The following is a 27,874-nucleotide window of genomic DNA, read 5'->3' on the forward strand; positions in this document are numbered from 1 at the left end:
TGGAGATGACGGAATTCCAGCTGAGCTTTCAAATCCTAAAAGATGATGCTGTTAAAGTGCCGCACTCAATATGCCAGCAAATTTGGAAAACTTAGCAGTGGCCAAAGGACTGGAAAAGATCAGTTTTCATTTCAATCCCAAAGAAGGGCAATGCCAAAGAATGTTCAAATTACTGTAAAATTGCACTTGTTTCATATGCTAGGAAGGTAATGCTCAAGATCCTTCAAGCTAGGCTTCAACAGTACGTCAGCCAAGAACTTCCAGATGTACAAGCTGGTTTTAGAAAAGGCAAAGGAACCAGAGATCAAATTGCCAACATCCGTTGGATCATAGAAAAAGCAAGGGAAATCCAGAAAAACATCTACTGCTTCATTGCCTATGCTATGCTATGCTATGCTAAGTCACTTCAGTCGTGTCCGACTCTGCGCGACCCCATAGACGGAAGCCCACCAGGCTCCCCTGTCCCTGGGATTCTCCAGGCAAGAACATTGGAGTGGGCTGCCATTTCCTTCTCCAATGCATGAAAGTGAAAAGTGAAAGTGAAGTCGCTCAATCGTGTCCGACTCTTAGCGACCGCATGGACTGCAGCCTAACAGGCTCCTCCGTCCATGGGATTTTCCAAGCAAGAGTACTGGAGTGGGGTGCCATTGCCTAGACTAAAGCCTTTGCCTGTGTGGATCACAATAAGCTGTGGAAAATTCTTCAAGAGATGGGAACACCAGACCATCTTACCTACATCCTGAGAAACCTGTATGCAGGTCAAGAAGCAACAGTTGGAACTGGATACGGAACAACAGACTGGTTCCAAATTGGGAAAGGAGTACATCAAGGCTGTATATTGTCATCCTGATTATTTAACTTAAATGCAGAATACATCATGCAAAATGCCAGGCTGGATGAAGCACAGCTGGAATCAAGATTGTCGGGAGAAATATCAATAACCTCAGATACACAGATGACAGCACCCTAATGGCAGAAAGCAAAGAAGAACTAAAGAGCCTCTTGATGAAGGTGAAAGAGGAGAGTGAAAAAGTTGGCTTAAAACTCAACATTCAGAAAACAAAGATCATGGCATCCGGTCCCATCACTTCATGGCAAACAGATGGAGAAACAATGGAAACAGTGACAGACTGTATTTTCTTGGGCTCTGAAATCACTGCAGATGGTGATTGCAGCCATGAAATTAAAAGATGCCTGCTCCTTGGAAGAAAAGCTATGACCAACCTAGACAGCATGTTAAAAAGCAGAGTTGTCATTTTTCCAACAAAGGTCCAAAGACAAAAGTCTATAGACAAAGGTCTATGACTTTTGACATATTCAAAGCTATGGTTTTTCCAGTAGTCATATATGGATGTGAGAGTTGGACCATAAAGAAGGCTAAGCTCTGAAGAATTGATGCTTTCGAACTGTGGTTCTGGAGAAGACTCTTGAGAGTCCCTTGGATTGCAGTCTTTGGATTGCAAGGAGACCAAACCAGTCAATCCTAAACAAAATCAACCATGAATGTGTATTGGAAGGACTGGTGCTGAAGCTGAAGCTCCAATACTTTGGACACCTGATGCAAAAAGCCGACTCACGGGAAAAGACCCTGATGCTGGGCAAGACTGAGGGCAGAATAAGAAGGGGGTGACAGAGGATGATATGGTTGGATGGCATCAATGACTCAACGGACAGGAGTTTGAGCAAACTCCAGGAGATGGTGAAGGACAGCGAAGTTTGGAGTGCTGGAGTCCATGGGGTCACAAAGAGCTGGACATGACTGAGCAACTGAACAACAATGATGAATAATAAATATATATTCCATATATGAAACTTGGTTGATTCTAAAACTACAGTATAATGTGTGTGTGTTAGTTGCTCAGTTGTTTCTATTTGCAACCCTTTGCAAATAGTCATGGACTTAATTGACAGTCATGGGCCTTTCAGGCTCTTCTGTCCATGGAATTCTCCAGGTAGTAATACTGGAGTGGGTTGCCATTCCCTTCTCCAGGGGATCTTCCCAACCCAGGGACTGAACCCCGGTGTCCTGTGTTGCAGGCAGATTCTTTACCATCTGAGCCACCAGGGAAACCCATATTGTGGGTATGTAAATATTATTCAGGGTATAACAAAAACCATATGAATGGATTCAAAGGGAAAAATAACCACAAACTTCTTTTATTTGGTTTGCTTTTTGTCTATCAGGAAAAGTCTATATCAGAACGTATAAGCTCAGTTTTCCACACAGTGAGTGGTTTCATGTTCTGACTTCCTACAATATTTTTCTCATTGTACCCTTTCTTCATACTAGCCCATAGATTGCTGTATTATAATTTATCTATCTATAGGTTAAATGGTTTTAATTTGTTTTTCCAGGTGTGTGTGTGTGTGTGTGTGACTTGAGTATAAAATGAAAGCTATGCTCATTCTCTCCAGAAAAATACACTGGTGCAAAATTTGGGGCATAGTTTCTGGAATTTCACAGACCTCCTCCTAGGTCCCAAAGTAAAAACCTCTGCCTTTGTATTTTCTTAACAGTAGGATCTTGCCTTATTCTTGTATGTCTAGCCCCTGACTGTCCAAGATGGTAGTCAATAAATATTTGGGTAAATATTGAATGAACCAATTATTCCCACTTTTTCATGTTGAGTTTTAAAGTCTACTTTTAAAATAGATAATGTATCAATAAATTTCACATCTCTCCATCAGCAGATGAATAGATAAGAAAGCTGTGGTACATATACACAATGGAGTATTACTCAGCCATTAAAAAGAATACATTTGAATCAGTTCTAATGAGGTGGATGAAACTGGAGCCTATTATACAGAGTGAAGTAAGCCAGAAAGAAAAACACCAATACAGTATACTAACGTATATATATGGAATTTAGAAAGATGGTAACAATAACCCTGTGTACGAGACAGCAAAAGAGACACTGATGTATAGAACAGTCTTATGGACTCTGTGGGAGAGGGAGAGGGTGGGAAGATTTGGGAGAATGGCATTGAAACATGTAAAATATCATGTATGAAACAAGTTGCCAGTCCAGGTTCAATGCACGATACTGGATGCTTGGGGCTAGTGCACTGGGACGACCCAGAGGGATGGTATGGGGAGGGAGGAGGGAGGAGGGTTCAGGATGGGGAACACATGTATACCTGTGGTGGATTCATTCTGATATTTGGCAAAACTAATACAATTCTGTAAAGTTTAAAAATAAAATAAAATTGTAGTTGGAAAAAAAAAAAGAAAAAAAATTTTCACATCTCTATTTGTTTTGTAGAATCTACTTTTTAATATAATCCAGATACTTGGAGGTGGCTTTAAAAATTAGGAGTTTTTAATGATATCCAAAGGATGAGGTGTTAAAGGGTGAAATGTATTGAGGTCTGCAACTTTGGAATGTATCAAAACATAAGACGTACTGATGGATAGAAAGATGAATTGCTTACTCAGTCTGTTTGCTTACTTCAGACTGCTTGAGACCGAGGCCAGCCAGGCTCATCTGTCCAGACAAGAATACTGGAGTGGGTTGCCATGCTCTCCTCCAGGGGAACTTTCCAATCCAGGGATCACTCCCATCTCCTGTGTCTCCAACACTGCAGGCAAATTCTTTACCACTGAGGCACTGGAGAAGCCCCAGATGGATACTGATGTAAATACAATATTTATAAAGCAAATATAGGTAAATGTTCACTGTAGAATAGGCATGTAGGTGTTCATGGTATAACAACTTTTCTGTTTGATATCACGTTTGAAAAGGAGAGTTGTTTAGCTCAAGCAGAGGTACATTCCACTTTTAAATCTTGGAAGACAGAAATCTATCGTTTTTTTGTTTGCAGAGCTGTCTGCTGCTGCTCCTGCTAAGTCACTTCAGTGTCCAACTCTGTGCGGCCCCATAGACAGCAGCCCACCAGGCTTCCCCGACCCAGGGATTCTCCAGGCAAGAACACTGGAGTGGGTTGCCATTTCCTTCTCCAATGCATGAAAGTGAAAAGTGTAAGTGAAGTCGCTCAGTCCTGTCCGACTTTTAGCGACCTCATGGACTGCAGCCTACCAGGCTCCTCCGTCCATGGATTTTCCAGGCAAGAGTACTGGAGTGGGTGCCATTGCCTTCTCAGGCAGAGCTGTCTAGAGAACCTTAATGGTTCCCACCGTACACTCTAAATCTACACACAAGCCTTCTTTTGGTAGAACATAATTTTATTAACATAACTGGGCAATTTATCTGATGCAAGTTAGAGAGCTCAAACAATGTAATTACTACACTGAATGCGACCCAGTCATTTACACATATTTCAGAAGAGGTGCACAAAACTAGAGAAAATGAATGTTTCTGTGGTCATAATATCATCGGTGTTCTAGTGTTGAATTGCTTTTCCGGACTGCAACAGCGATAGACTAGTTCATTTCAGTTTCTCTCGTTTACAGGGAAAAATAAGGACATTTATGTCCTCCATCACCCACTCCAGTGTTCTTGCCTGGAGAATCCCAGGGACGGGGGAGCCTGGTGGGCTGCAGTCTATGGGGTCGCACAGAGTCGGACACGACTGAAGCGACTTAGCAGCAGCAGCAGCATGTCCTCCATCATTCCTTGGAAATACCTTATGATTATACAGCAGGGGTGGGAGCGGTTATAGAGGCAGGATACGTGTAGCATACAGGCGCTGGGATCCTACCTAGATTGGCACTGTGAAACCGGGATAATGATGATCTCTACATCACAAGGCTGATGTAGCATGAAATGGAAGAGCAGCCGCTGGTCTATTATTATCATTATCTAACAAGTCATAATTGTGGCCCGACATGAAGAAAAAGACTGTGCCGGTTGTCTCAAAAGTCGTTCCCGTCTAAAATTCTACGGCAAGACCTGAGACAAATTCCACAGCTCTGACTAGGGAGGGCCTTTTCAGAGCAGCCGGCACTCTCGATGGAGTCCGATACTTGAAACCCGCGGAAGTCCTTAGCACCTAGGAAACCACCGATGCTGCGCCCAACTGTGGTGGAATGGCCTGTTCCATTCCTGAGGGATGATAGTGGGGGAGCTTGGAAGACTAAGCCCGGAAGTGCCGGTGAGTTTACTAGCATCTCCAGCATTTTACTACATGACTGATATCTTGTAATTATCACACTTCTACCCTGACGCCCCCGACAGGCTTTTTGAGGAGCGTTTGGAACGGCGCCACAGTCTCTCACCTGGGACCTTTTGGGCTAGCCGGCGTGACGGCCAGGAACGGAAGCCTGGAGGGCCCCGCCCCCACGCAGCCCCCGCCCCTCCGCGCCTCGCACCGCCCCCACAGGCCCCGCCCCTCCGCGCTGCGGCCCGCCCCTACACCCCTTTTCGCCGCGCCCCGCCCCACGCAGGCCCCGCCCCACGCAGGCCCCGCCCCACTTCGCCGCGCCCCGCCCCCGCCCCCACCCCTGCACCCCGAGACCCGCATTCCCCTCCCGGCGGCGCTGCCGGGCAGCTCCACCTCATCTCGGCCCTGCCCGCCGCGGGCGCGCTGGACGTCAGCGCTGCCAGCGTGGAAACGGCGGCGGGGCGCGGGAGGCGGAAGTAGCGCCTGGGACTGCCGGGCCTCCTTCGGGCTCCACCGGCCGCCTCAGCCATGGACGCGTCCCTGGAGAAGAAGGTCCGTAGCTTGGGGGTGGACGTGGCGCGGCGGCCCGAGACCCCCTCCTCTGGGGCGACTGTTTGCCGCTCGGGAGCTGCCATTGTGACCCGGGAGGGGGCCGTGGGCTAACGGGCCCGCCTGAGGTGGCCTGGCTGCGAGGGCGTCCGTCTCGGCCCTCGCGGCTGGGGCCTGGTCACGTCACGGAGCCTGTGGGTCTCTAGGGTCCCCGTGGATCGGGAGGGGTCTTCGGGGCCGGGTTCTGTGCGGGGGCTGCGAGCGACCCGGAGCCCAGTCGGGGGCCTCGGGGCCGACCTTGGGGCCTGCCTCTGCTCGGCTCGCCCTCTCGAATGACAGAGCCAGCAGTCTGCGGCCCCAGAAACGCCTGGAATGAAGCCCCAGTTGTTTCGGAGCCAACTACAAACCTGTAGGTTGTCTGCGGTCTCCGAGTTTGCCTTCTTTAGCGTGCCTTGGAGTCACCTGGGGCCCTTGGTTAAGAAAAAAAAAAATCCAGATTTTCAGCCCCGAAGTCCGAACCTCAGGGGGGCGGGACTGGGATTTGTGGGTTAAACAAGGTCCCCACGTGATTCTGGTGCAGTAGTTTAAAGACCCCTGAGGTCTAGAAAGAGGTGGGGCTTCTGCAGATGGTGAATTTCGTTTGGGGCGATGCTGCTGCCGCGCAACTTTCTGGTTCCCCCTTTTTGTGGCCAAGGGAGACCCTGGGGTCAGTCGGAAAACCACTGGAAGGAGCGTTTTCCTTTGGTCTCCTCTTGGGAGAACAGCAGCGTGGTGTACCTGGCTGACCGCTCTGGCATGTGAAATGGATTCTAATTGTCCCGGATTTAGGGCGGGTAAACGAGAACCAGAGCTTGGGTTTCTTCACGGATCCCTACCTTCAGACCTTGACTTTCTCCCCGCCTCCGAAGTCCTTCTGTCTACTAAGCTTGGGAGTCTGCTTGTCCTGACCGGGTTTTTCAGTTATGTGGGGTTCAGGGGCGATGTAGTGTTTTAAGACTGCTTTATTTTAATTTTGAACTGGCAAGTATTTGGTCATTTTTTTCAATGCAGCAGCTGCTGTAGATTTGTTCACTTGTCACTGTCGAGTTGAAGGGAGTTAACTACAAGTTGAGCCAGAGGTCTTCACGTGCCCACTGTGATTTACCCTACACGTTGGTTATTTCTCATAAATTGGGTGGAAGGAATCAAGAAAGGGCAAAGATAATATGTTTTTCTTCCACTGCCTCTGTGGTGAATGTTTCTGGCTAGGAACAAAGTCTTCCCAGGCTTTTGATGAACAGTGTCTTTTTTGGAGTTTTCAGTCTAAATCAGTGTTTCTCAACCACCAGGCAGTTTTCCCCACCCGGGGGGATATTTGGTCAACGTTTGGGTACATACTTTGGTTGTCACAACCAGGAATTAGGGAGGGGCTGCTGGTTCCTAGTGAGTAGAGGCCAGGGAATCCGCTAACATGTGACATTGCTCCGGACAGACACCATGCCAGAGACCATCAGTAGTGCCGAGACCGAGAACCCCGGGTCTACAGCGTATGTGGACCAGTAGTTGAATACAAACGCCAGTGGTTGAATACCAAATGATGCTAACAGTGTCCCCTCAGTGTTGTTTCCTTTCCAGTTTCATAAAGAAGATGGGAGCAGCTTTGTGTCATTTCAGTTAGAAACCGAAAGAACTGGAGTGTTTTCCTCCAGGATTAGTTCATTACAGGCAAATCTAGGAAAGAGTGAGTTGGAATCCTGCTTTACGTACTACTCTTTTGGTATTTGATCAGTTTATTGCAGTGTTTGCTCCCTAAGTGTTAAATGATGATAAAAGATCTAAACTCTTCAAATGAATATCTGAAGAGGTACTGAAACTCCGACAGGCTTAAACTCCGACACTCTTAAGCCTGGCACATTCACAACAATTAAACAGTGATCTTTTAGGAATTCAGAATGTGTGGGCTGGAAGTCTCTGCCTTTGGCCAGTGTGGAAATTCTGAATGTAAGTTTTTCAGAACTAGTACTGTGTCTTATTTTTATATTCCTTGAAACGATAGAGGGCTTTCCTTGTAATGAACAATTTCTCTTGGTGCTAAGTGGGCAGAAAAGAAAAAGCATTGCTGTAATATGAATGTTGAGGATTTTGTGTTCTGAAAAATAGTTTGCATCAAAGTAAAACATTGCATTGTGCACATTATTCTGGTTTCTTTGAGGAACAGAGGATTCTGTGTTAAATTCTACATTGCTAGTATGTGTAAATTTAATAACTTTTTGAGCAGTTCTGAATGATCCCCTTTAAACTGATCCCTGCATAATTAATACTAGCTACAGAAACCACAATGTTATTTAATACCCATCCTCTAAAATTTCAAGTAATCTCTCTCACTGTACACTGTACTGTGCTATCATTGTTTAATGGGATCACTCAGTACATTTCCTTTGGTCCAAATGTAATTTTGTACCCTTGCTTTTTCTTTAAGTAATATTCAGACTGCAAACCTGTGATGACAGAGCCTTTTCCTTGCCTTGATTTTTCTTTCACAATATATCAGTTGTCTTTTTGTATTCGAAATTATCGATGTCCGGAAAAACTAGAGATAGGGTAATTAAAGTGAAAGTGAAAGCCGCTTAGTCGTGTCCAACTCTTTGCGACCCCATGGACTGTACAGTCCATGGAATTCTCCAGGCCAGAATACTGGAGTGGGTAGCGTTTCCGTTCTCCAGGGGATCTTCCCAACCCAGGATCAAACCCAGTTCTCCCGCATTGCAGGCGGATTCTTTACCAGCTGAGCCACAAGGGAAGCCCAGTGTAATTCAAGGGGCAAGAAATTCAAGCTAGAAGAGCAGGAGCCTCAAACCGTCAATACTGTATGTCGAACTCATAAGGAGCGAGTGTCACCGTGTTTACTTATGTTTAAGTAAAATGTTGATCTAAGTTTAAAAAATGGCACAGGAAGTAATAACACTGATGCTGAAGATCTTAATGAGGTATTCAGCACACCTACATACACCTGTTGGTAAAAACCTGCTACTTTAAACTTGTAGAACAGCCCAGACCTTTGCCTGTTGCTTGGGAAAAAAATCTCATTCTTCCTGGGTATTATGTTTAGACAAGGTGTATTGCAGTTTGTTTTGCATTTACTTTAGTTCCAGCCTTGAGTAAACTTAGAGCAGACGTCTCCTCCTCGACACCCCGACGTTGGGCTGGGTCACTGTCCACCGTGGGGGCCATCCTGTGCACTGTAGGATGTTCAGCTGCATTCCTGGCCTCCACCCGCTCGATGCCAGGAGCATCTCCTCCCCCGCAGTGTGACAACCAAAAACATCTCAAATTGAGGCAGTTGTCCCCTGCGGGTGAGAGATCCCCTCTGGTTGAGAATCACTGACTTAGAGAATCTAGAGCTGCACCGTCCATATTTGGCTATTTAAATTTAAATCTAATTAATTAAAATTGAGTAAGTTTAAAATTCAGTTCCTCAGTCACACGAGCCACATTTCAAGCGTTGAGCAGTCACAACGTGGTTTGTAGCGCAGCCCAGACAATAGCACATTTCCATCGCCACAGAAAAGTTCTGTTGGACAGTGGGGTAGAGTGGGGCCAATTTATTTATTGTATATCTAACTCTTGGTTCTAAGAGAGGCAACTTGGAGCCTGTTTCTAACCTAAATAATTACTACCAAGCCCATTTTTTATCGTTGTGCTCATCCAGAGCTAAGTGCCCTCTACCCCTTGGACTTGATTGTGGAAAATTCTGTTCCCGCTGCACTGTTTATGAGGAGCAGCAGGAGCTGCATGGTGGGAACATTGCTGATCATTACTGATAAGAACTATCGGAATTTTTATCCCTGCTCTTTACTTAAATGCTCACAGAAAGAGCCCCCCGTGACCCAAACTTGAAATGAGCAGTTTCTGTGATATGCCTTTGTGGATCCCACTCTTACAGAGAAAAGGAAGACTTCCGTGAGGAGATGATCACCTATAATGTTCATTTAAAGCTGACCTCTGCATTATTGTGATGGAGGGTTTTGCATGTAGGTGCATGGTGCCTAGGGCAGTAAATGATTATTAAGTTCTGGGTATCAGGGAAACATGGTGCAAAGTTCCTGATCCTAAACATTTGTGACATCTGTGGTTGTTGGCTTATTCAAGATTTCAGATGCAATTTATTCAAGATGTGCAATAGTTAGCAGTAGAGCTATTGATGGTCCCCAGGCCTGGGTATTCCACCTTATCTAGGATTTTGAGTTATAATTATAGATAGCAGTTGCTTGAGCTTAATGTCGTCTGTTTTCACCCAGAGCAGAAACCTACTTTGACTTCAGGTTTTTTATTGCTGGTCATCTACAGTCAAAGCCCTTTGCTGAGTTCAGAAAGAGACACAAGATGCATAAGATATGATCTCTGGAAGAGGTTACAGTAAGGGGCATACAAGTTTAGGCAAAGCCTTGTATAGCAAGTCAAAGTTTGCTCAGTCATGTCTGACTCTTTGTGACCCCATGGACTATACAGTCCATGGAATTCTCCATGCCAGAATACTGGAGTGGGTAGCCTTTCCCTCCTCCAGGGGATCTTCCCAACCCAGGGATCGAACCCAGGTATCCTGCATTGCAGGCAGATTCTTTACCAGCTGAGCCACAAGGGAAGCCCAAGAATCCTGGGGTGGGTAGCCTATCTCTTCTCCGGGGGATCTTCCTGACCCAGAAATCAAACTGGGGTCTCCTGCGTTGCAGGTGGATTCTTTACCAACTGATTTATCAGGGAAGCACTTTGTATAGCGAAGAGGGATGAAAAGAAGCACAGGAATTAAGAAACAAAGGGCACTGAGTGAGTGGCCGGAAAGTTTATATGGAAGAGATTCTTTAGGTAGAATACTTAGTTCAGAATCACGACTTTTCTAGGTTTGTTCTAAATGTAAATATAATGCATTTTTTTGCTTTATATTTGTGCCTAATGTTACTGCTTAAGTGTGTGTTAGTCACTCAGTTGTGTCTGACTGTTTGCAGTCCCACAGACTGTAGTCTGGCAGACTCTGTCCATGGGATTCTCCAGGCAAGAATACTGGAGTGGGTTGCCATTCCCTTCTCCAGGGGATCTTCCTTACCCAGGGATTGAACCCGGGTCTCCTGCTTTGCAGGCAGATTCTTTACCAGGGATGCTCCCGATGTTAGTGCTGGTAGAATATAAATTAAGAGAAAAGAAGCCATTTTGTCTCTTGAAGTTAAATCAGATATTGAAAGATATATATATATATATATATATTATTTATATGCCTCCAATCACATTGAAAATATCCAGAACTTCCTTTCAGAAATTTATCTAGCTAAAATCAAATGCATTCTCTCCAAACAATATTTAAGGGCTGTAAAATTATTCTGAGTTTAATATTTGTTTAATTTCTGTTACTGTCACAGTAGTTTTTGTTTTTGTTGTTTCCTCTGTGGCAAATGTTAAGTGTTTAGCTGCCTTAATGTTAGATAGTTCTTGAGTCCAGCCTGGGGCCCTATCTACTTTTTAAAAAATGTTTTCTAATGCCTGTGGAAAAGGCATTGAGTTTCAAATGACTGAGGGGCAGTAAACTTTTCTAAGATCTTTTTGCTATATGCATAAAAAGTAGAAACAGCAAGCTAAACCCTTCAATTTGAAGGTGCAACTCAGTGACACTGAACATGTTGCTGCTCTAAGGCTTTCCATGACCTAGTGAGACTGAATTGCTTATTAGATTAGGCATGGTATTGGGTGGAGTCCTATGAAACTGCTGGTTTTGGCCCCTGGAAATAGCTGAATATTAGCAGATAAACAGAGTCACAGTTTTACTCAGTAAAGGCCTAAAGATACATAGAGGTTTTAAGAATTGATGGTTTCCTTTCCTGAGAATTCTTATTAAGATAAGGTTGACAATAAATCTGCATAATTCCAATTCAGTTTTGGAAGTAATTGTATTGATAAGGGCAATGGATATCTTTATCTTTCTGAAGTGATCCCCCCACCAAGTCCTAGGAAACACCTTCTTAAAGAAGCATGTCTCAGTGACTTATTTTTTCGGGTGACTGTAGCATGCTTTTCTTCAGGTGGTTTTCTTTTTTGTTCTAGAGTTAAGTATGTGATTCTATGTGATTCCAAATAAACTAGTAAACTTTTTAGAACTAGAGCTTGCTTGTTGTGGTATTTTTCCTTCCTTGTAGTTATTGGCACTCATGATAAAATATCTAAGTGAATTGATTCTCCGGAAGTAGTAGTCTCATGGAATACAGTTTTTGAAATTTTTGGATCCCTGGTCTTCCCAGCATGTATCTTAAAAAAAATTTTTTTTAATTTAGTTATGTATTTATTTTTGGCTGTGCTGGGTCTTCTTGCTGAGCGGGCTTTTCTCTAGTTGCGCCGATAGGGGGCTGCTCTCTAGCTGTACTGTGCGGGCTTCTTACCTCTGTGGCTTCTGTTGTTGCAGAGCACAGGCCCTTGGTGCACAGGCTTCAGCAGTGGCTCACGGGCTTAGTTGCTCTGTGGCATGTGGGATCTTCCCAGACCAGGAATCGAACTGGTGTCTTCTGCATTAGCTGGGAGATTCTTTACTATTGAACCACCAGGGAAGCCTGCCCAGCATGTATCTTATGGCAGTGAATTGATGGCCCTTTTTCCTCGTGCATACATCTGTTGCCAGATTTGATCTGGTGTCACTGTGTTTCATCCCTACTGATACCAGATTTTTTCCCTTATTTGTGTATTTTTGCCCCCTTCTTTTTTCTATCTGTTCTTTTCTGCCTCTTTTCTTGAGAGATTTGTAAGGTTACATACTAACACCTTATGCAACATTTGTATATCCCTTTTCAACTAAAATATTTTGCTTAATGAGCCAGTAAGTACAGGATGTCTTCATGTTCTCACACACTCACGCATAGAGTCTATGATAGTTAAAAAGAAAAGATTTTCCAAGAGTGTCCAATTTTTAAAAGACAAACAGATGAAAGTACCTGGTTCTTAATTAAATTCTTTTCTGTTGGCACTACATAAAAGTATTTAGAAAGGTAGAAACTGAGGCCCCAGTGAGAAAGTCAGGTTTGCAAGGGGCTCTGTCCTCTTAGAGGGTCCCTGTCATCCCTCATGGTTAACCCGTAAGGAACAGCTGTGTTTGTGGAGCAGCTGCTGCTGCTGAGAAACTCTGCTTCTCAGAGATGTGTAGTATTTGGGGTACTTGTTTAGTGCTAGACAGCAGGCATTCTTTATGTTTATCTCTTATGTTTTCACCTGGGAGGAAAATGTATGGTGTTTGGAGGGTTGATACTTGCATGATTATCACTATCCAGGATTAAACCTGCTTAGAAAGCTGTGGAAAGCTGAAGAGTAGGTGGAATGTTAAAAACATTAATTCAGAGCTTTATCTGACTGCCTTGAGGAAGAGTAGTGAAGAAAGGTAGTGTTTTGTTTGTTTGTTTTTAATTGTAGTAGATTTGGGTTTCCCTGGTGGCTCAGCAGTAAAGAATCAGCCTGCAATGCACAAGACCCAGGTTTGATCCCTGGGTCAAGAAGATCCCCTGGAGAAGAGATTGAGTATCCACTCCAGTATTCTTGCCTGGAGAATTTCATGGACAGAGGAGCCTGGCAGGCTACAGTCCGTGGGATTGCAAGAGTTGGACATGACTGAGGGACTACACCACCACCACCACGCTTGACTTACGATGTTGTGGTAATGTCTGTGTAGTGACTTAAAAAAGTCACTAAAGTGTCTAATGCAAATGTTGAAGGTTTAGGTCTGCATTTATAAAATAGCCATTATTCATATACCGTTTGTGAACTTTGTCACCACTTGTATTGTTATTTGCTGAATATTTCTTTTCAGTCAACTCAATCAATTTGCCCTCCTTTTTTAAAAATTAAGGAACAATTTATATGCACTAAAAACACACAGTTTGAGTTTTGGCAGTTGTGTATAGTCACATCAGTTCAGTTCAGTCATGCAGTCATGTCTGAGTTTTGCAACCCCATGGACTGCAGCACGCCAGGCCACCCTGTCCATCACCAGCTCCCGGAGCTTACTCATTATGTCCATTGAGTTGGTGATGCCATCCACCTATCTTATCTTCTGTCATCCCCTTTTCCTCCTGCCTTCAGTCTTTCCCAGCATCAGCGTCTTTTCAAATGAGTCAGTTCTTCACATCAGGTGGACAAAGTATTGGAGTTTCAGCTTGAGCATCAGTCCTTCCAATGAATATTCAGGACTAATTTCCTTTAGGATGGACTGGTTGGATCTCCTTGCAGTCCAAGAGACTCTCAAGAGTCTCCTCCAACACCACAGTTCAAAAGCATCAATTCTTCGGCACCCAGCCTTCTTTACAGTCCAAACATGACTACAGGAAAAACCATAACTTTGACTAGGTGGACCTTTGTCGGCAAAGTAATGTCTCTGCTTTTTAATATGCCATCTAGATTGGTCATAGTGTTTCTTCCAAGGAGCAGGCATCTTTTAATTTCATGGCTGCAGTCAACCATCTGCAGTGATTTTGGAACCCAAGAAAATAAAGTCTGTCACTGTTTCCACTGTTTCCCCATCTGTTTGCCATGAAGTGATGGGACCGCATGTCATGACCTTACTTTTCTGAATGTTGAGTTTTAAGCCAACTTTTTCACTCTTTTTCACTTTCATTTAGAGGCTCTTTACTTCTTTGCTTTCTGCCATAATGGTGGTGTCATCTGCATATCTGAGGTTATTGATATTTCTCCTGGAAATCTTGATTCCAGCTTGTGCCTCATCCAGCCTGGCATTTCGCATGATGTACTCTGCATATAAGTTAAATAAACAGGGTGACGATATACAGCCTTGACGTACTCCTTTCCTGATTTGGAACCAGTCTGTTGTTCCATGTCCAGTTCTAACTGTTGCTTCCTGACTTGCATACGGATTTCTCAGGAGGCAGGTCAGGTGATCTGGTATTCCCATCTCTTTCAGAATTTTCCACAGTTTGTTGTGATCCACACAGTCAAAGTCTTTGGCATAGTCAATAAGGCAGAATAGATGTTTTTCTGGAACTGTCTCACTTTTTCAGTGATCCAGCAGATGTTGGCAATTTGATCTCTGGTTCCTCTGCCTTTCTAAATCCAGCTTGAACATCTGGAAGTTCATGGTTCACATACTGTTGAAGCCTGGCTTGGAGAATTTTGAGCATTACTTTGTTAGCATGTGAGATGAGTGCAGTTGTGCAGTAGTTTGAACATTCTTTGACATTGCTTTTCTTTGGGATTGGAATGAAAACTGACATTTAAGCCCTGTGGCCATTACTGAGTTTTCCAAATTTGCTGGCATATTGAGTGCAGCACTTTCACAGCATCATCTTTTAGGATTTGAAATAGCTCAGCTGGAATTCCGTCACCTCCACTAGCTTTGTTCGTAGTGATGCTTTCTAAGGCCCACTTGACTTCGGACGCCAGGATATCTGGCTCTAGGTGAGTGATCACACCATCATGGTTATCTGGGTCATTAAGATCTTTGTACAGTTCTTCTGTGTATTCTTCTGCTTCTGTTAAGTCCATATCGTTTCTGTCCTTTATTTCTGTCCTTCATGTGAAAATGAATAATATAATTTTGGGTCACACTTTGGTGGGCTGGCTTAATTGAACAAAATATGTTCAAGGGCTCAATTAAGCACCTTGAAAGCTGAAAAAATTTTATGTAGAGCTGTGCTGTGCTTAGTTGCTCAGTCATGTCTGACTCTTTGCAACTCCATGGACTGTAGCCCACCAGGCTCCTCTGTCCATGGGGATTCTCCAGGCAATAATACTGGAGTAGGTTGCCATGCCCTCCTCCAGTGGATCTTCCCAACCCAGGGATCGAACCCATGTCTCCCACATTGCAGGCAGGTTCTTTAACTTCTGAGCCATCAGGGAAGCCCTGGAGAGCAGTGGTTCCCAAATCTTTGGCCCTGGGATTTTCTTCTTCTTCTGCTGTAGTGTCCATTTTTGAAAGGTTATTACAAACAACTTCTTAGTTAATAAAATTTGTCTATTAACAAATGATTGTTTATTCTGTTACTAATTACCGGATATGAATTTTCAGTGACATCCATTAAAATGGTGTGAGTCCCCATCCCCTAAACTGCAGGTTACATCCTATATATGAGATGTCAGATCAATTTAGCAGATCATGACCAGCAGTTTTTCAGAAAAATGAAATAGAATAAAATGATAAATATAACATATTCCAAATAATAGGAGTATTACCTCATAACTGAGTTGATATAATTCTAGCCAGAGGCAAAAATAAGTATTTTTTTCCCTGTTAATTCAAATAATTTATCTTCCAAATAAATTTAGTTTACTACAACTTTGAAAAGTTGAGAGTTACTTCCAGACCTCCTTTACTATTTTATCTTGCATTTGACTTTCAATTTTTTTTCCTCTAACATTTAAGTTGTGAGAATTTTAGTGATATTTTAACATTACATATATACTATTTCTTCTTTTGATAGTGGCAGACTATTTTAATATCCCACACTGAAAGTGATGGAAATCCACCAGTATAAAAGTCATTGTTAAAAAATGCTTATAAAAGAATGAATGGCAGGGCTTGTTTTATAAAATGAGCTGTCTGGTTCTCTGACAGTTACCATATGAGCAATTAAATGGTTCTCCTTAGGAGCTTTGAAATTGCATTAAGCCATGCCATGCATCTCTGTTAGACATAATTGAAGCAAAAATATGGAATCCACTTCATTACACAGAATCAGCCGTAGCTGAAATATAATTTACAATTTGCAGTCTAATGGGTAACAGTTTAATAACGGATTTTGAATTTTCAGTAGTGTACATGTGGTGGTTTTGTAATTAGAAAGTGAACCAGTGGATATACACACTCTGTATATGCTTTGTTGCACATTTGGGCTCCTTTTTTAAACAGTATAATTGCTTCAAGCCTCTTGAGGGCTGAAGGACACCAGTTGAGTGGAGACCCTAGGAATCCAACACAGAAGTGCGTGTTGGCTGCAGGGCCCTTCCCTAGAAAAGCATCTTGAAACACCACATTCATGTTCAGCCTGGGTTGGCTTGCTTCAAGACGGCAGAAAAGATGATGGAAAGGAAGCAGACTAAACGCCAACTGACTGCAAAACGGATGATTAGATAGTCCATGGAGTTGCAAAGAGTTGGACACGACTGAGACTTCACTTTCACTTTCATGTATGGATATGAGAGTTGGACTGTAAAGAAAGCTGAGCCCCAAAGAACTGGTTCTTTTGAATTGTGGTGCTGTATAAGACTCTTGCCCTGGAGAAGGAAATGGCAACCCACTCCAGTATTCTTGCCTGGAGAATCCCCATGGACAGAGGAGCCTGGCAGGCTATAGTCTGTGGGGTCGCAAGAGTTGGACACTACTTAGCAACTGAACCACCACTGCCACCCTAAGACTCTTGAGAGTCCCTTGGACATCAAGGAGATAAACCAGTCAAGCCTAAGGGAAATCAACCCTGAATATTCTTTGGAAGTACTGATGCTGAAGCTCCAATAATTTGGCCACCTGATGTGAAGAGCTGACTCATTGGAAAAAACCCTGATGGTTGGATAAGATTGAAGGCAGGAAGAGAAGGGGATGATGGAGGATGAGATGGTTGGCTGGCATCACTGATTTGATGGTCATGAGTTTGAGAGAGTGAAGGACAGGGAAGCCTGGCGTGCTGCAGTCCATGGGGTCGAAAAAAGTTGGACATGACTGAGCGACTGAACAGCAACAATAAGGAGTCTAAAAAACCTCAAGTGTCTTCTTGCCTACTAACCTCCTTCATCCTGAACTCTGTCTTAGAGACAAAGATATCCCTATCTTGTCCAGTAAGTTCATCTATGTAATAAACTTTTGGAGGAAGCAGCCCCTTTGTGTTAAAAAAAAAGGGATGGTTAGACTCTGTTGCTTTTTTTGTTAATAAAAGGGCCTTTTTTCAGGAATTGTTTCTAGTTGGCCCCCAATTTTTAATCAGGCCCCTGTACTCAAGATTTAAATGAGGGAAAATATATTGTTTATAGGTAGGAAAAGATGTCTCGTAACAATACTGTGCGATCCTGAGCATTGAGAAGAGTGCCATGGGCAGTACCTGCACTGCAGTGCACTGCTTTTGAATTATCTGTTGTCTTTGGTTTTACCTTGTAACTCATGAACAGCCAGCACTGCAAACATTGGCCTGGCCTTCACTAGGTGGAATACTGATTTAAGATGGGAAGTAAACAGTGTAGTGAAGGCTGGGGTAACTCTACATCCTGGTTTGCCCAGGACTGTCCCAGTTTGTACCTGCTGTCCTGGCTTAATTATTAATAGTACTGCCTTGACTCTTAAATATGCTCTGGTTTGGGTAATAAGTTTATGATTATCTAGTTGAGGCTGTTGTAGATCAGAAATTTTACCCATCAGATCAGATCAGTCGCTCAGTCGTGTCCGACTCTTTGCAACCCCGTGAATCGCAGCACGCCAGGCCTCCCTCTCCATCACCAGCTCCCGGAGTTCACTCATACTCACGTCCATAGAGTCAGTGATGCCATCCAGCCATCTCATCCTCTGTCGTCCCCTTCTCCTCCTGCCCCCAATCCCTCCCAGCATCAGTCTTTTCCAATGAGTCAACTCTTCGCATGAGGTGGCCAAAGTACTGGAGTTTCAGCTTTAGCATCATTCCTTCCAAAGAAATCCCAGGGCTGATCTCCTTCAGAATAGACTGGTTGGACCTCCTTGCAGTCCAAGGGACTCTCAAGAGTCTTCTCCAACACCACAGTTCAAAAGCATCAATTCTTTGGCGCTCAGCCTTCTTCACAGTCCAACTCTCACATCCATACATGACCACAGGAAAAACCATAGCCTTGACTAGATGGACCTTTGTTGGCAAAGTAATGTCTCTGCTTTTGAATATGCTATCTAGGTTGGTCATAACTTTCCTTCCAAGGAGTAAGCGTCTTTTAATTTCATGGCTGCAGTCACCATCTGTAGTGATTTTGGCCCATAGGGAGAGTCTTCTGATAAACTAACATTTATCTAGGTGAAAACATCAATCAAACAAGGATTACGTTTAAAATGAGACCTTACTTAACTCTAATTATGATTTTGAGACAAGAGCTTTTTCGAAGTGTAAGTTGCTTTGTTTTCTTATTTGATGAAATTGAGGGGCAGTATTGCCTAGTGGTTAAGAGCACTGGTTCTAGAGTAATTCAGACCTTGTTTTATTAAAAAAAAATTTTTTTTTGGCCACACCTCAAGGCATGTGGGATCTTAGTTCTCTGACCAGGGATCAAATCTGCATCTCCTGCATCGGAAGCTTGGAGTCTTAACCACGGGAGTGCCAGGGAAATCCTCGGACCTTGTTTTAAATTCTGGCTCTGAAGCCTGCTAACTCTGTAACTTTGAGTTTGCTAGGGAGTAATGTATGTAATCACTTCATGGCAAATCAATGGAGAAGAAATGGAAGCAGTGACAGATTTTAATTTCTTGGGCTCCAAAATCACTGCATATGATAACTTTAGCCATGAAATTAAAAGATGCTTGCTCCTTGGAAGGAAAGCTATGACAAACCTAGACAGCATATTGAAAAGCAGAGACATCCCTTTGCTAATGAAGGTCCGTATAGTCAATGATAAATGGTTTTCCTAATAGTCATATATGGATGTCAGGACCATATGTGGACCATAAAGAAGACTGAGTGCTGAAGAATTGACGCTTCTGAACTGTGGTGTTGGAGAAGACTCTTGAGAGTCCCTTGGACAGCAAGGATATCAAACTAGTCAATCCTAAAGGAAATCAACTCTGAATATTCATTGGGAGGACTGATGCTGAAGCTCCAATACTTTGGCCACCTGATGCGAAGAGCTGACTCATTGGAAAAGACCCTGATGCTGGGAAAGACTGAGGTCAGGAGGAAAAGGGGGACAACAGAGGATGAGATGGTTGGATGACATCACCGACTCAATGGACATGAGTTTAAGCAAACTCTGGGAGACAGTGAAGTACACAAAAGCCTGGCATGCTGCAGTTCATTGGGTCACAGTCAAACTGACTTAGCGAATAAACAACAACAGTGTATATAAAGGTGTTAATTAGATGATGCCTGGAATATAGAGAGCAATTCAGTAAGTGTTAGTAATGAGGGATCTCAGTAAATTAAGGATCACAAGTCTCATTGAGTCCTTTTTCTGCGCCAGACCCTGTGTTAGGTGCTAAGGGTTGAAAAATATGACATTTTCCCAGGAACTTGGCATAGAATACTATTTTTTTCTTCCCTGAATAGTGTAAAACATTCTTCTTCTAAATACTGAATGATGGGCATCTTTATTCAACTTAATTCTTCACTCATTTTGGTTTGTGTCTGGCTGTTGCCCTGCTATTGTTTATTAACATTTATCACACAAGTCCTTTGTCTGGCCCTGTAACAGGTATTGAGGTTGGGAAATGTGAAGAAGAAAGTAGTCACTGTCCTCAGTAGAAGTGTATGGAGGCATGGCTTTTAGTTTTGAGTAACCAATTGATAAATATTTTTCTTAGAGCATTCTTTGACTTAAGGCCTGATATCCTGCAGCTGGGTAACATTTAAAATTTTGGATTATCCTCTTAACAGAACAAGCCCATGCGGGTCTATAGCATTGGAGTCACATTCTATTCACATTTAACTAAACGTGCTATTTTCCTTACCCATCTGCTACCCCACCCCCTGCCCCCACTTCACTCCCTAAAAGAGAGTAGGAGCAAGAACAATTTAAATGTCAGCCTTTCCACTCAATGAGTGTGTGCTCTTGAGAGAGAGACCCAGATGGGGAAATATGAAGCTGCACTTCCCTCCTGCCTCTTTTAGTGTCAGTGTCTTATCATCACATGTGACTCTGGTGTTTAAAAATAAGTATTATCATATGAAGCAGCTTCTTAAGTCAACTACTTTGTCTATTCTTAACTGAAAAATCTGTTCAATCTTATAGGAAAAGTTAGCTGTGTTGAACTTAGAGCCAATATGTTGATATCCAGTATGCTGTGCCTTCCTGAGGGGTTTCAGAGGCAATATGGCAATCCAAGACCCAGGCTGACTTTAGACATTTTAGGCCTATTGTTGTTTAGCTACTCAGTTGTGTCTGACTCTTACGACCTCATGGACTTTAGCCCTCCAGGCTCCTCTATCCATGGGATTCTCCAGGCAAGAATACTGGAGTGGGTTGCCATTTCCTTCTCTGAGGGATCTTCCTGACCCTAGGATAAAATCTGCATCTCCTGCCTTGCAGACAGATTCTTTACCAATGAGCCACCAGGGAAGCCCTTGAGGCCTATAAGAGAAGGCAAAATCAGTGGGAGTCTGAATGGCTGAGAATACCTGTGCTGGGAAGACCACCTGGAACACAGTGCACAGTGAGGGATGTGAGAAATTGGGCAGTTACATATTAGAATGGCCTCGGGTTCAAGCCTTCCAACCTGCTGTCCCCATAAATATTAGTACAGTCATTTGTCAGGCAGTGAGTCCAGATGTTTGATTTAGGAAAAAATGGTATCGATATCATTAGAGGGGATGTGAAAAACTGAAAGTGATTTTATCCATAAGGGTTTCTTGAAAGTGGTGGATCCTGATTTAACAGGTGGTTATTGGGCAATGGCACCCCACTCCAATACTCTTGCCTGGAAAATCCCATGGACGGAGGATCCTGGTAGGCTGCAGTCCATGGGGTGGCTAAGAGTCGGACACGGCTGAGCGACTTCACTTTCACTTTTCACTTTCATGCATTAGAGAAGGAAATGGCAACCCACTCCAGTGTTCTTGCCTGGAGAATCCCAGGGATGGGGGAGCCTTTTGGGCTGCCGTCTGTGGGGTCACACAGAGTTGGACACGCCTGAAATGACTTAGCAGCAGCAGTGGTAGATAAAAGGCACAGGGACATTTCAGACAGGACAGATGTTATAAGCATGAAACAGGGAAGAGTAATTGATCAAGAAAACTGTTTGTCTTTGCGTTTGGCCAGATGCTCAAAGATTGGAGTGTCACAGGAGATGTGGGTGGTAAGGACCTTGACCAGCAGACCGGGGAGCAAGATCACTTCTCTTGACCATTATCTTGTTCCTCCTCCTACTCAGACTTGTTAAGGAAGAACAAGGAGACCCTTTTAGATTGCTCTGTCACCTACCTTGTGGTTACATTTAAATTGTGATTTTTATTGGAAATGCCTTTTGTTTTTAAGTGCTTTTTCTATCTTTTGTAAAAATCAGGTCAGATGTGGCTATGTGATTCTTTTCTAACCTGTTGTAGAATCAGTGTGATGTAATAGAGGCAGAAACAGATCAGGAAACCAGGGTTCTGGCAGCTCTCCGTCTTTATTAGTTCCATGAGCCTAGGCAAGTCACTGTCCTCTCTAAGTCTTAGTTTCCTCTCTGAGATGTGACACCAGGACTTCCCTGGCCTGGCGCTCCGGTAGTTAGGACTCTGCACGTCCACTGCAGGGGGCACTGGTTCCGTCCTTGGTTAGGGAACTAAGATCCCACTTGCCGTGCAGTGCAGGCAAAAACAAGTAAGTTTTATAAGTAATTAAAATGTTAGACTGGAAACAGAGGCTTTCATGCTATACTTTTCCTTTTTTGAAAACTTGACTCAAAACCCTGTTGTTAAGAACAGAGCTATCTCCTTAAAGGGGAGCAGAGCTGATCTCCTTAAAGGGGAGCAGAGCTGGAAGCTCCAGGTGGCTGCCGAGCCCCTTCTCCCTAAAGTTCTTCCCAAGAGTCTTAAGGCTCAAAAGAATGCAGGTTGGCGATTCCTAGACTAGACCCCTAAGGTCCCTTCTTGATTTAACATTTTCTGATACTTATACTGGGGCTTCCCTGGTGCCTCAGATGGTAAGGAATCCGCCTGCAATGTGAGAGACGCAGGTTTGATCCGTGGGTTGGAAAAAACCCCTGGAGAAGGGAATGACTACCCACCCTGGTATTCTCACACTGGTAAACAGTAGCATTTCTTTAAGAAAAAGAACACAATTTTGAGGAGGTAATGCAATACTGAAGGTAATACTCGTTGCACATCTACGTAAGATGAAGTATTACTAGGTACAGTAGACAATAGGAAGAAAATGCAGATAAATACACTTGAAGTACACTTGATTAAGAGGGGAACAAAAGAGAGCTTCTGTAATTGTTTATAACTCAACTCATACTACATAGAGATTCATGGCAACAAGGCTGTCTCCCTAAAAATTGTTACGGAGATGTAAGAAGAAAGAGTGAATGTTTTAATTCTGTGAGAATTTAAAAAATTTAGTTCCATCTATGTTTTGGATGGGAGGTAGATGTACACTTGGTACTAAAATCCAAAAGGGTATGAATGGTAAATTCTTTGGAGGCGTCACTATTACGAGTTTGTGTAAGTGTCCGGAGGTTTTAGAAGCACTTGCAAATTCTTGAAGGTAGGCGTTTCATGTGATTGCTGTAACCTGTTAATACAAACTAGGTAGCTGGGAACAACAGAAATGTATCCTCTTTCAGTTCTGGAGGCCAGAGTTTGAAATCATTGTCGTTGAACTGACATCAAGGGATGGCGGGGCGCACTCCCTCCAGAGGCCCTGGGGTGCCCCTTGCTTTCTTGTCCCAGCTTGCTGCTTGTCAGCCACCCTGCCTTTATTGGTGGCACCATCACTCCAGCTTTAAGGGCAGCGTCTTCAGCTCTCTCTGCTCTGGCAGCACATCGCCTGCTCTCTGGGTTTACACGTGGTCTCCTTCCAGTTCTCTCGTGTTGGTTCATGCTATTGCACTTAGGGCTCGCCTGGATGACCACAGTTGAATCACATCTGCAAAATTTCGTCACAGAAGGGACACATTCACAAGTTCTAGGGATTAGGATATGAACATCTTTTGGGGGGCTAGTTTTCAGCTTGGTGGTGGTGGTTTAGTCGCTGAGCAGTATCCGATCCTTGCGACCCCGTGGACTATAGCCCTCCAGGCTCCTGTGTCCATGGGCTTTCCCAGGCAGGAACACTGGCGTGGGTTGCCATTTCCTTCTCCAGGGGATCTTCCCAACCCAGGGATCGATCCCACATCTCCTGCATTGCAAGCAGGTTGTTACCACTGGGCCACCAGGGAAGCCCCATTTTTCAGCCATAAAACAAATAGTATGCTATTCGTACTTCTCTGGACTTTCTTCTAATAGTGAAAAACTCGAGTAACCTAAAAGGTCCATTAATTCAGGACTGTTAAACTGTAATACATCCGTCAGATGCAAAAAGGTGTAACCGCTAAAGTGAATGAAGCGGACCTACTGATGTGAACCGTGCTCACTGTAAAGCAGGAAAAAAGCAGTGTGGAGGAGCGCACGTGGGGAGAGGGAAGCTTGGAGAGGCACGTGCCAAGAGCGGCCTCCCGGGGGCTGGGACTTTTGTACTGTTGGAATTTTGACATCAAGCATGTGCTTCATAACCCAAGTATGTTATCATAAATCCAGAAGAAAATGGACTTAAAATTTAGTTTTTTTCTTGATGAACTCTGTTGTGGAAGTAATAGAAGGTTGTTAACATTTAACCTTTTGAAAAATGTTTCTCCAGATAGCAGACCCTACTCTAGCTGAAATGGGGAAAAACTTGAAGGAGGCCATGAAGATGCTCGAGGACAGTCAGAGGTGAGCCTGCAGAACAGACGTGACCCCATTAAACGTGCTCAACCCGCTGCGAAACTGGCGGCACTGGTTTCCTGCTGTTGAAGACGCCTCTTGCTCTCAGAACATCATGCTTAGCTGCAGCTGACTTTAAAATTGGTGTTTGTCTTGAGTGGACGGTGCTTTATCATTAAAGGATTTTGAAATTGAGAGGCAGGACTTATAATTTTCACTTCAGCCTATTAAAATTTACTTAATATATTAACTTGACTCTAGAAATGCTTCTTACTGTATATTCAGGTCATATAGTACGTCAAGTAAACAAGAAATTGGTTGAAGTATTATTTTTTTTTTAGTATTCTTTTCCTGAAATTAAACTATAGCCCAGCCTGGGGGGCTGGGGTGGGGTGGGGGTGGGGGAATGTGTGTTTCAAATCCCACATCAGTTACTAGAGCTTATGAGCAACATTATCACATGTTCATGCTCCAGTGTTAGAAATATAACAATTTTTTATTTCCTTTAAATTAGAAGAACAGAGGAGGAAAATGGAAAGAAGCTCCTATCAGGGGATATTCCAGGGCCACTGCAAGGCAGGTAGGTGGCAAGGAAGAGAAGCACTTTTTCCTACTGTTTAGCACAGGGAACTTCTGCTCAGTGTTATGGGAAGGGAGTTTGGGGCAGAATGGATACATGTGTATGTATGGCTGAGCCCCTTTGCTGTCCACCTGAAGTTATCACAACATTGTTAATCAGCTGTACTCCAGTAGTAAATAAAAGGTTTAAAAAAAAACAACAGATAAGCACCTTTATGTGGGGTGTACATTTTCTTTAAACCAAGATTTTGCCATTGCTGATTTACAATTTTAATGAACACAAAGCAAATTGAGAGTTCTATGCAGTGTAACGTCAGAAAAGTGAAATGCTGTTGGCTGGTTGGTGATGCTGCTATACCTACTGTTTCTCCCCCTTCCCCGATCAGAGTTTAACACAACCTCTTAGAAGCATATACAGACTCATAATATAACTCAACTATCATACTTGTTTCATCCTTGAAACCAGCAATCTGTTTGGTAGACTGAGCTTTATTGTGAGAGTTGTTCTAACTTGATAAGATTTACCATTGTATTATATAGTAGGGAAAGGAAAATGAAAGGAAAGCATCAGCTCATTTATTAGTAGAGTGATTTATTTTTTGGCAGCTAAAGGAAATCTGTCAAATGTTTGTGGTTTGAAGAAGCAGGGAAAATATCAGGAAAATAAGTAGTTGTCCAGCCAACAGTTTGTACAGGATGTTAGCGCTTAATTTGGAATTTAAGTCCTGGCCCAGTTTCCTTCAGACAAACTTATTATTTTTTTATAACCAGGAAACTGTGCACAGGTAAACAGTCCAACTCCCTTAAGTTGTCCTTTGACCTGAATGTAAATATGTTCAGGGCCGCAAAAGAACAGAGGAAGGATCCCAGCGGATGGAGGGTGCCGACTGGAAGTCCTCTGTGGGTGAGGTTCATTTTCCAGCTGAGAACAGGAACCAGATCTTCTGAGTCTCCTCACCCAGGCCTGCTGAAGGGAATTACAGGGTTCTACTCATCCTGCAGAAGTTTCCCTAGAAGAGATGCTGCCAGGAGTATCTGTAATTCTGAGTGGGAGTGCATTAGTGAAGCCAGTCCAGGGTGCTCACACTAATGATGCTGACAGCCGCACCCGAGATCCCACTTCCCAGGCGCAGAGTTCAGTGCTTTTCATGGACTAATGGCCTTCTCACAGCTCTGTAACATAGGGTGTCCTGAAGGCCACCTGGCTTCATCTCTACATAAAGTCCAAGGACCAGAGTCCCTCACTTGTGAAGGTCAGCACCTTGAGGAAGATGGGTTTGGGGACATTGTTTTTCAAAAGGGAGAACTTTTTATGTCACCTTCTCATTAATAGAGTGGTAGCATTTTGACATCACATGTTTTGCAAGTCACCTTGCCATTGCTAATGACTGCACCACTCACATTCTTCTCATATGTTTCCGCCTCCTCATGTTACAAGCGTTTAAAAACGTATCTTGGACAGAAGTAAGTCTGTTTATACTCTAAGCAAATCTCCAGTTTCTCCAGTTTGGGGAAGAGGTGGTAATAAGCGATGCCTGCATTTCATGTTTAACTCTGTTAGAACAAACAGACAAGAATCCCACATGGAGGGAAACTTAGATACTCCCAGTGGTATTGGAGTATTCTTGCTGCTTTTGTGATCTTCCAGCAGCTTATAAGGACTATTTTGACCCTTATAATATGCTTAGTAAGTAGTCTCCAAGACTCAGATGAACTGGTAGAGAGATACTGCTAAAGCTGGGGAAATTTTTAACAATCAAATTTACATTCAGGTAGAAGATTTAATTAATCACAAGCAAGGGGCTTCCGTGGTGGCTCAGATGATCAAGAATCTGCCTGCAGTGCAGTAGGTTCAGTCCCTGGGTTGGGAAGATCTCCTGGAGAAGGGAATGGCTACCCACTCCAGGATTCCTGCCTGGAGAATTCCATGGACAAAGGAGCCTGGCGGGCTGCAGTCCATGGGATTGCAAAGAGTCAGACACAACTAAGCAACTAATACTTTAATATATGTATGGTTATCTTCAGAATTCAGTTGATAACTTATGGTTTATTTTTAAAAAACAAGATGCTGTATACTGTATCTCAAAACACATGATTTCTGTTGTAACAGAAAGATATCAACGCTAGTTTAGACAAGAGAAATAGTGGGAGACTGTGGTGAGGGGAGGGGTGGCATGTGCTGTTCCCCGTCTATCAGCTGCTTTTCTGTCCCGCAGCGGACAGGACATGGTGAGCATCCTCCAGTTGGTTCAGAATCTGATGCACGGAGATGAAGACGAGCAGCCCCAGAGCACCCGGTAATGGAGAACGCTTGGCAGCTTCTCTTTGAAAGTGCATGTGTTCTTGGGTTTGAAACTGATTACATTCATACAAGTTGCCGCAATAATAAGCCTTATTTCATTCCAGATTATATATGAAGTTACAGCAACATTCACTTCCTTCAGGGAGATGTTGACGTGTTTTAGATAATGTATTTTGTAAAAGGAAATCATTTACTAAAACCTTGTCATTTTTATGGTCTTGTGTCTTAGGGAGGGGCTGGCGCAGGGGCCAGAGGGTAGCTGCTGTGTGCTTCTGTTTCTGGCTGTTTCTGTTCCTGGGCTTTTGATTGCTGAGAAGTACTGCAGCTGAATTCATTGGTGGCAAGCCACGCCATCTGTGAATCATCTGTTTATCTTATTTCCATTTATGCATCTATCAAGCAATTTATCTAGTTTTATTTTCTCTTTAAGTGTTTTAAATACAGTGTTTTTTAGAATAAGTAATGCATTCTTCTGGGTCAGATTTCAAAAGGTAGAAAAGGTATATATGCACAGGCAGTATTCCTTCTCACCTCTCCCTCCCTAGCTTTTCTCCTTCCTAGAGATGAGTTGCCAGTTTCTTGTGTATTCTTCAGAGATACTTCTTGTATACGTACACCCAAGCCAGATGTTTATGCTTACTGCTTCCAGGACCTAAATACTCTGCACCTTGTTCTGTGTCTTGCTTTTTTCATTTATGTCTTCAAGTTCCTGGAATAGCAGTACACAAGGCACTTTTTCCTTTAAGAGCTGTTTAATGTTGCTCTGGGCCTTCCCTGGTAGCTCAGCAGTAAAGAATCCACCTGCTGTGCGGGATACATGGGTTTGATCCCT

At 43.4% G+C, this 27,874-nt stretch overlaps 1 protein-coding gene across 2 annotated transcripts in view; it reads left to right on the plus strand.

Annotated features, from left to right (window-relative positions):
- Positions 1 to 5,412: 5,412 nt before the first annotated feature.
- PDXDC1 (pyridoxal dependent decarboxylase domain containing 1) overlaps positions 5,413 to 27,874 on the plus strand; it is a 54,948-nt gene continuing 32,486 nt past the window's right edge. Inside the window, exons 1-4 of one of the 2 annotated variants that reach the window (XR_011462630.1) lie at positions 5,413 to 5,613; positions 24,097 to 24,170; positions 24,676 to 24,741; positions 26,957 to 27,037. Coding sequence is in view for 1 of the 2 variants with exons in the window: in XM_070362625.1 (XP_070218726.1) it covers positions 5,590 to 5,613; positions 24,097 to 24,170; positions 24,676 to 24,741; positions 26,957 to 27,037 (245 nt within the window). In the remaining variant the exon portion in view is untranslated. The remainder of the gene's footprint in view (positions 5,614 to 24,096; positions 24,171 to 24,675; positions 24,742 to 26,956; positions 27,038 to 27,874) is intronic. The other variant, XM_070362625.1, reaches the window with a different exon arrangement.

Source organism: Bos mutus, chromosome 25, assembly GCF_027580195.1.
Source record: "Bos mutus isolate GX-2022 chromosome 25, NWIPB_WYAK_1.1, whole genome shotgun sequence".
NCBI classification, from domain to species: Eukaryota; Metazoa; Chordata; class Mammalia; order Artiodactyla; family Bovidae; genus Bos; species Bos mutus.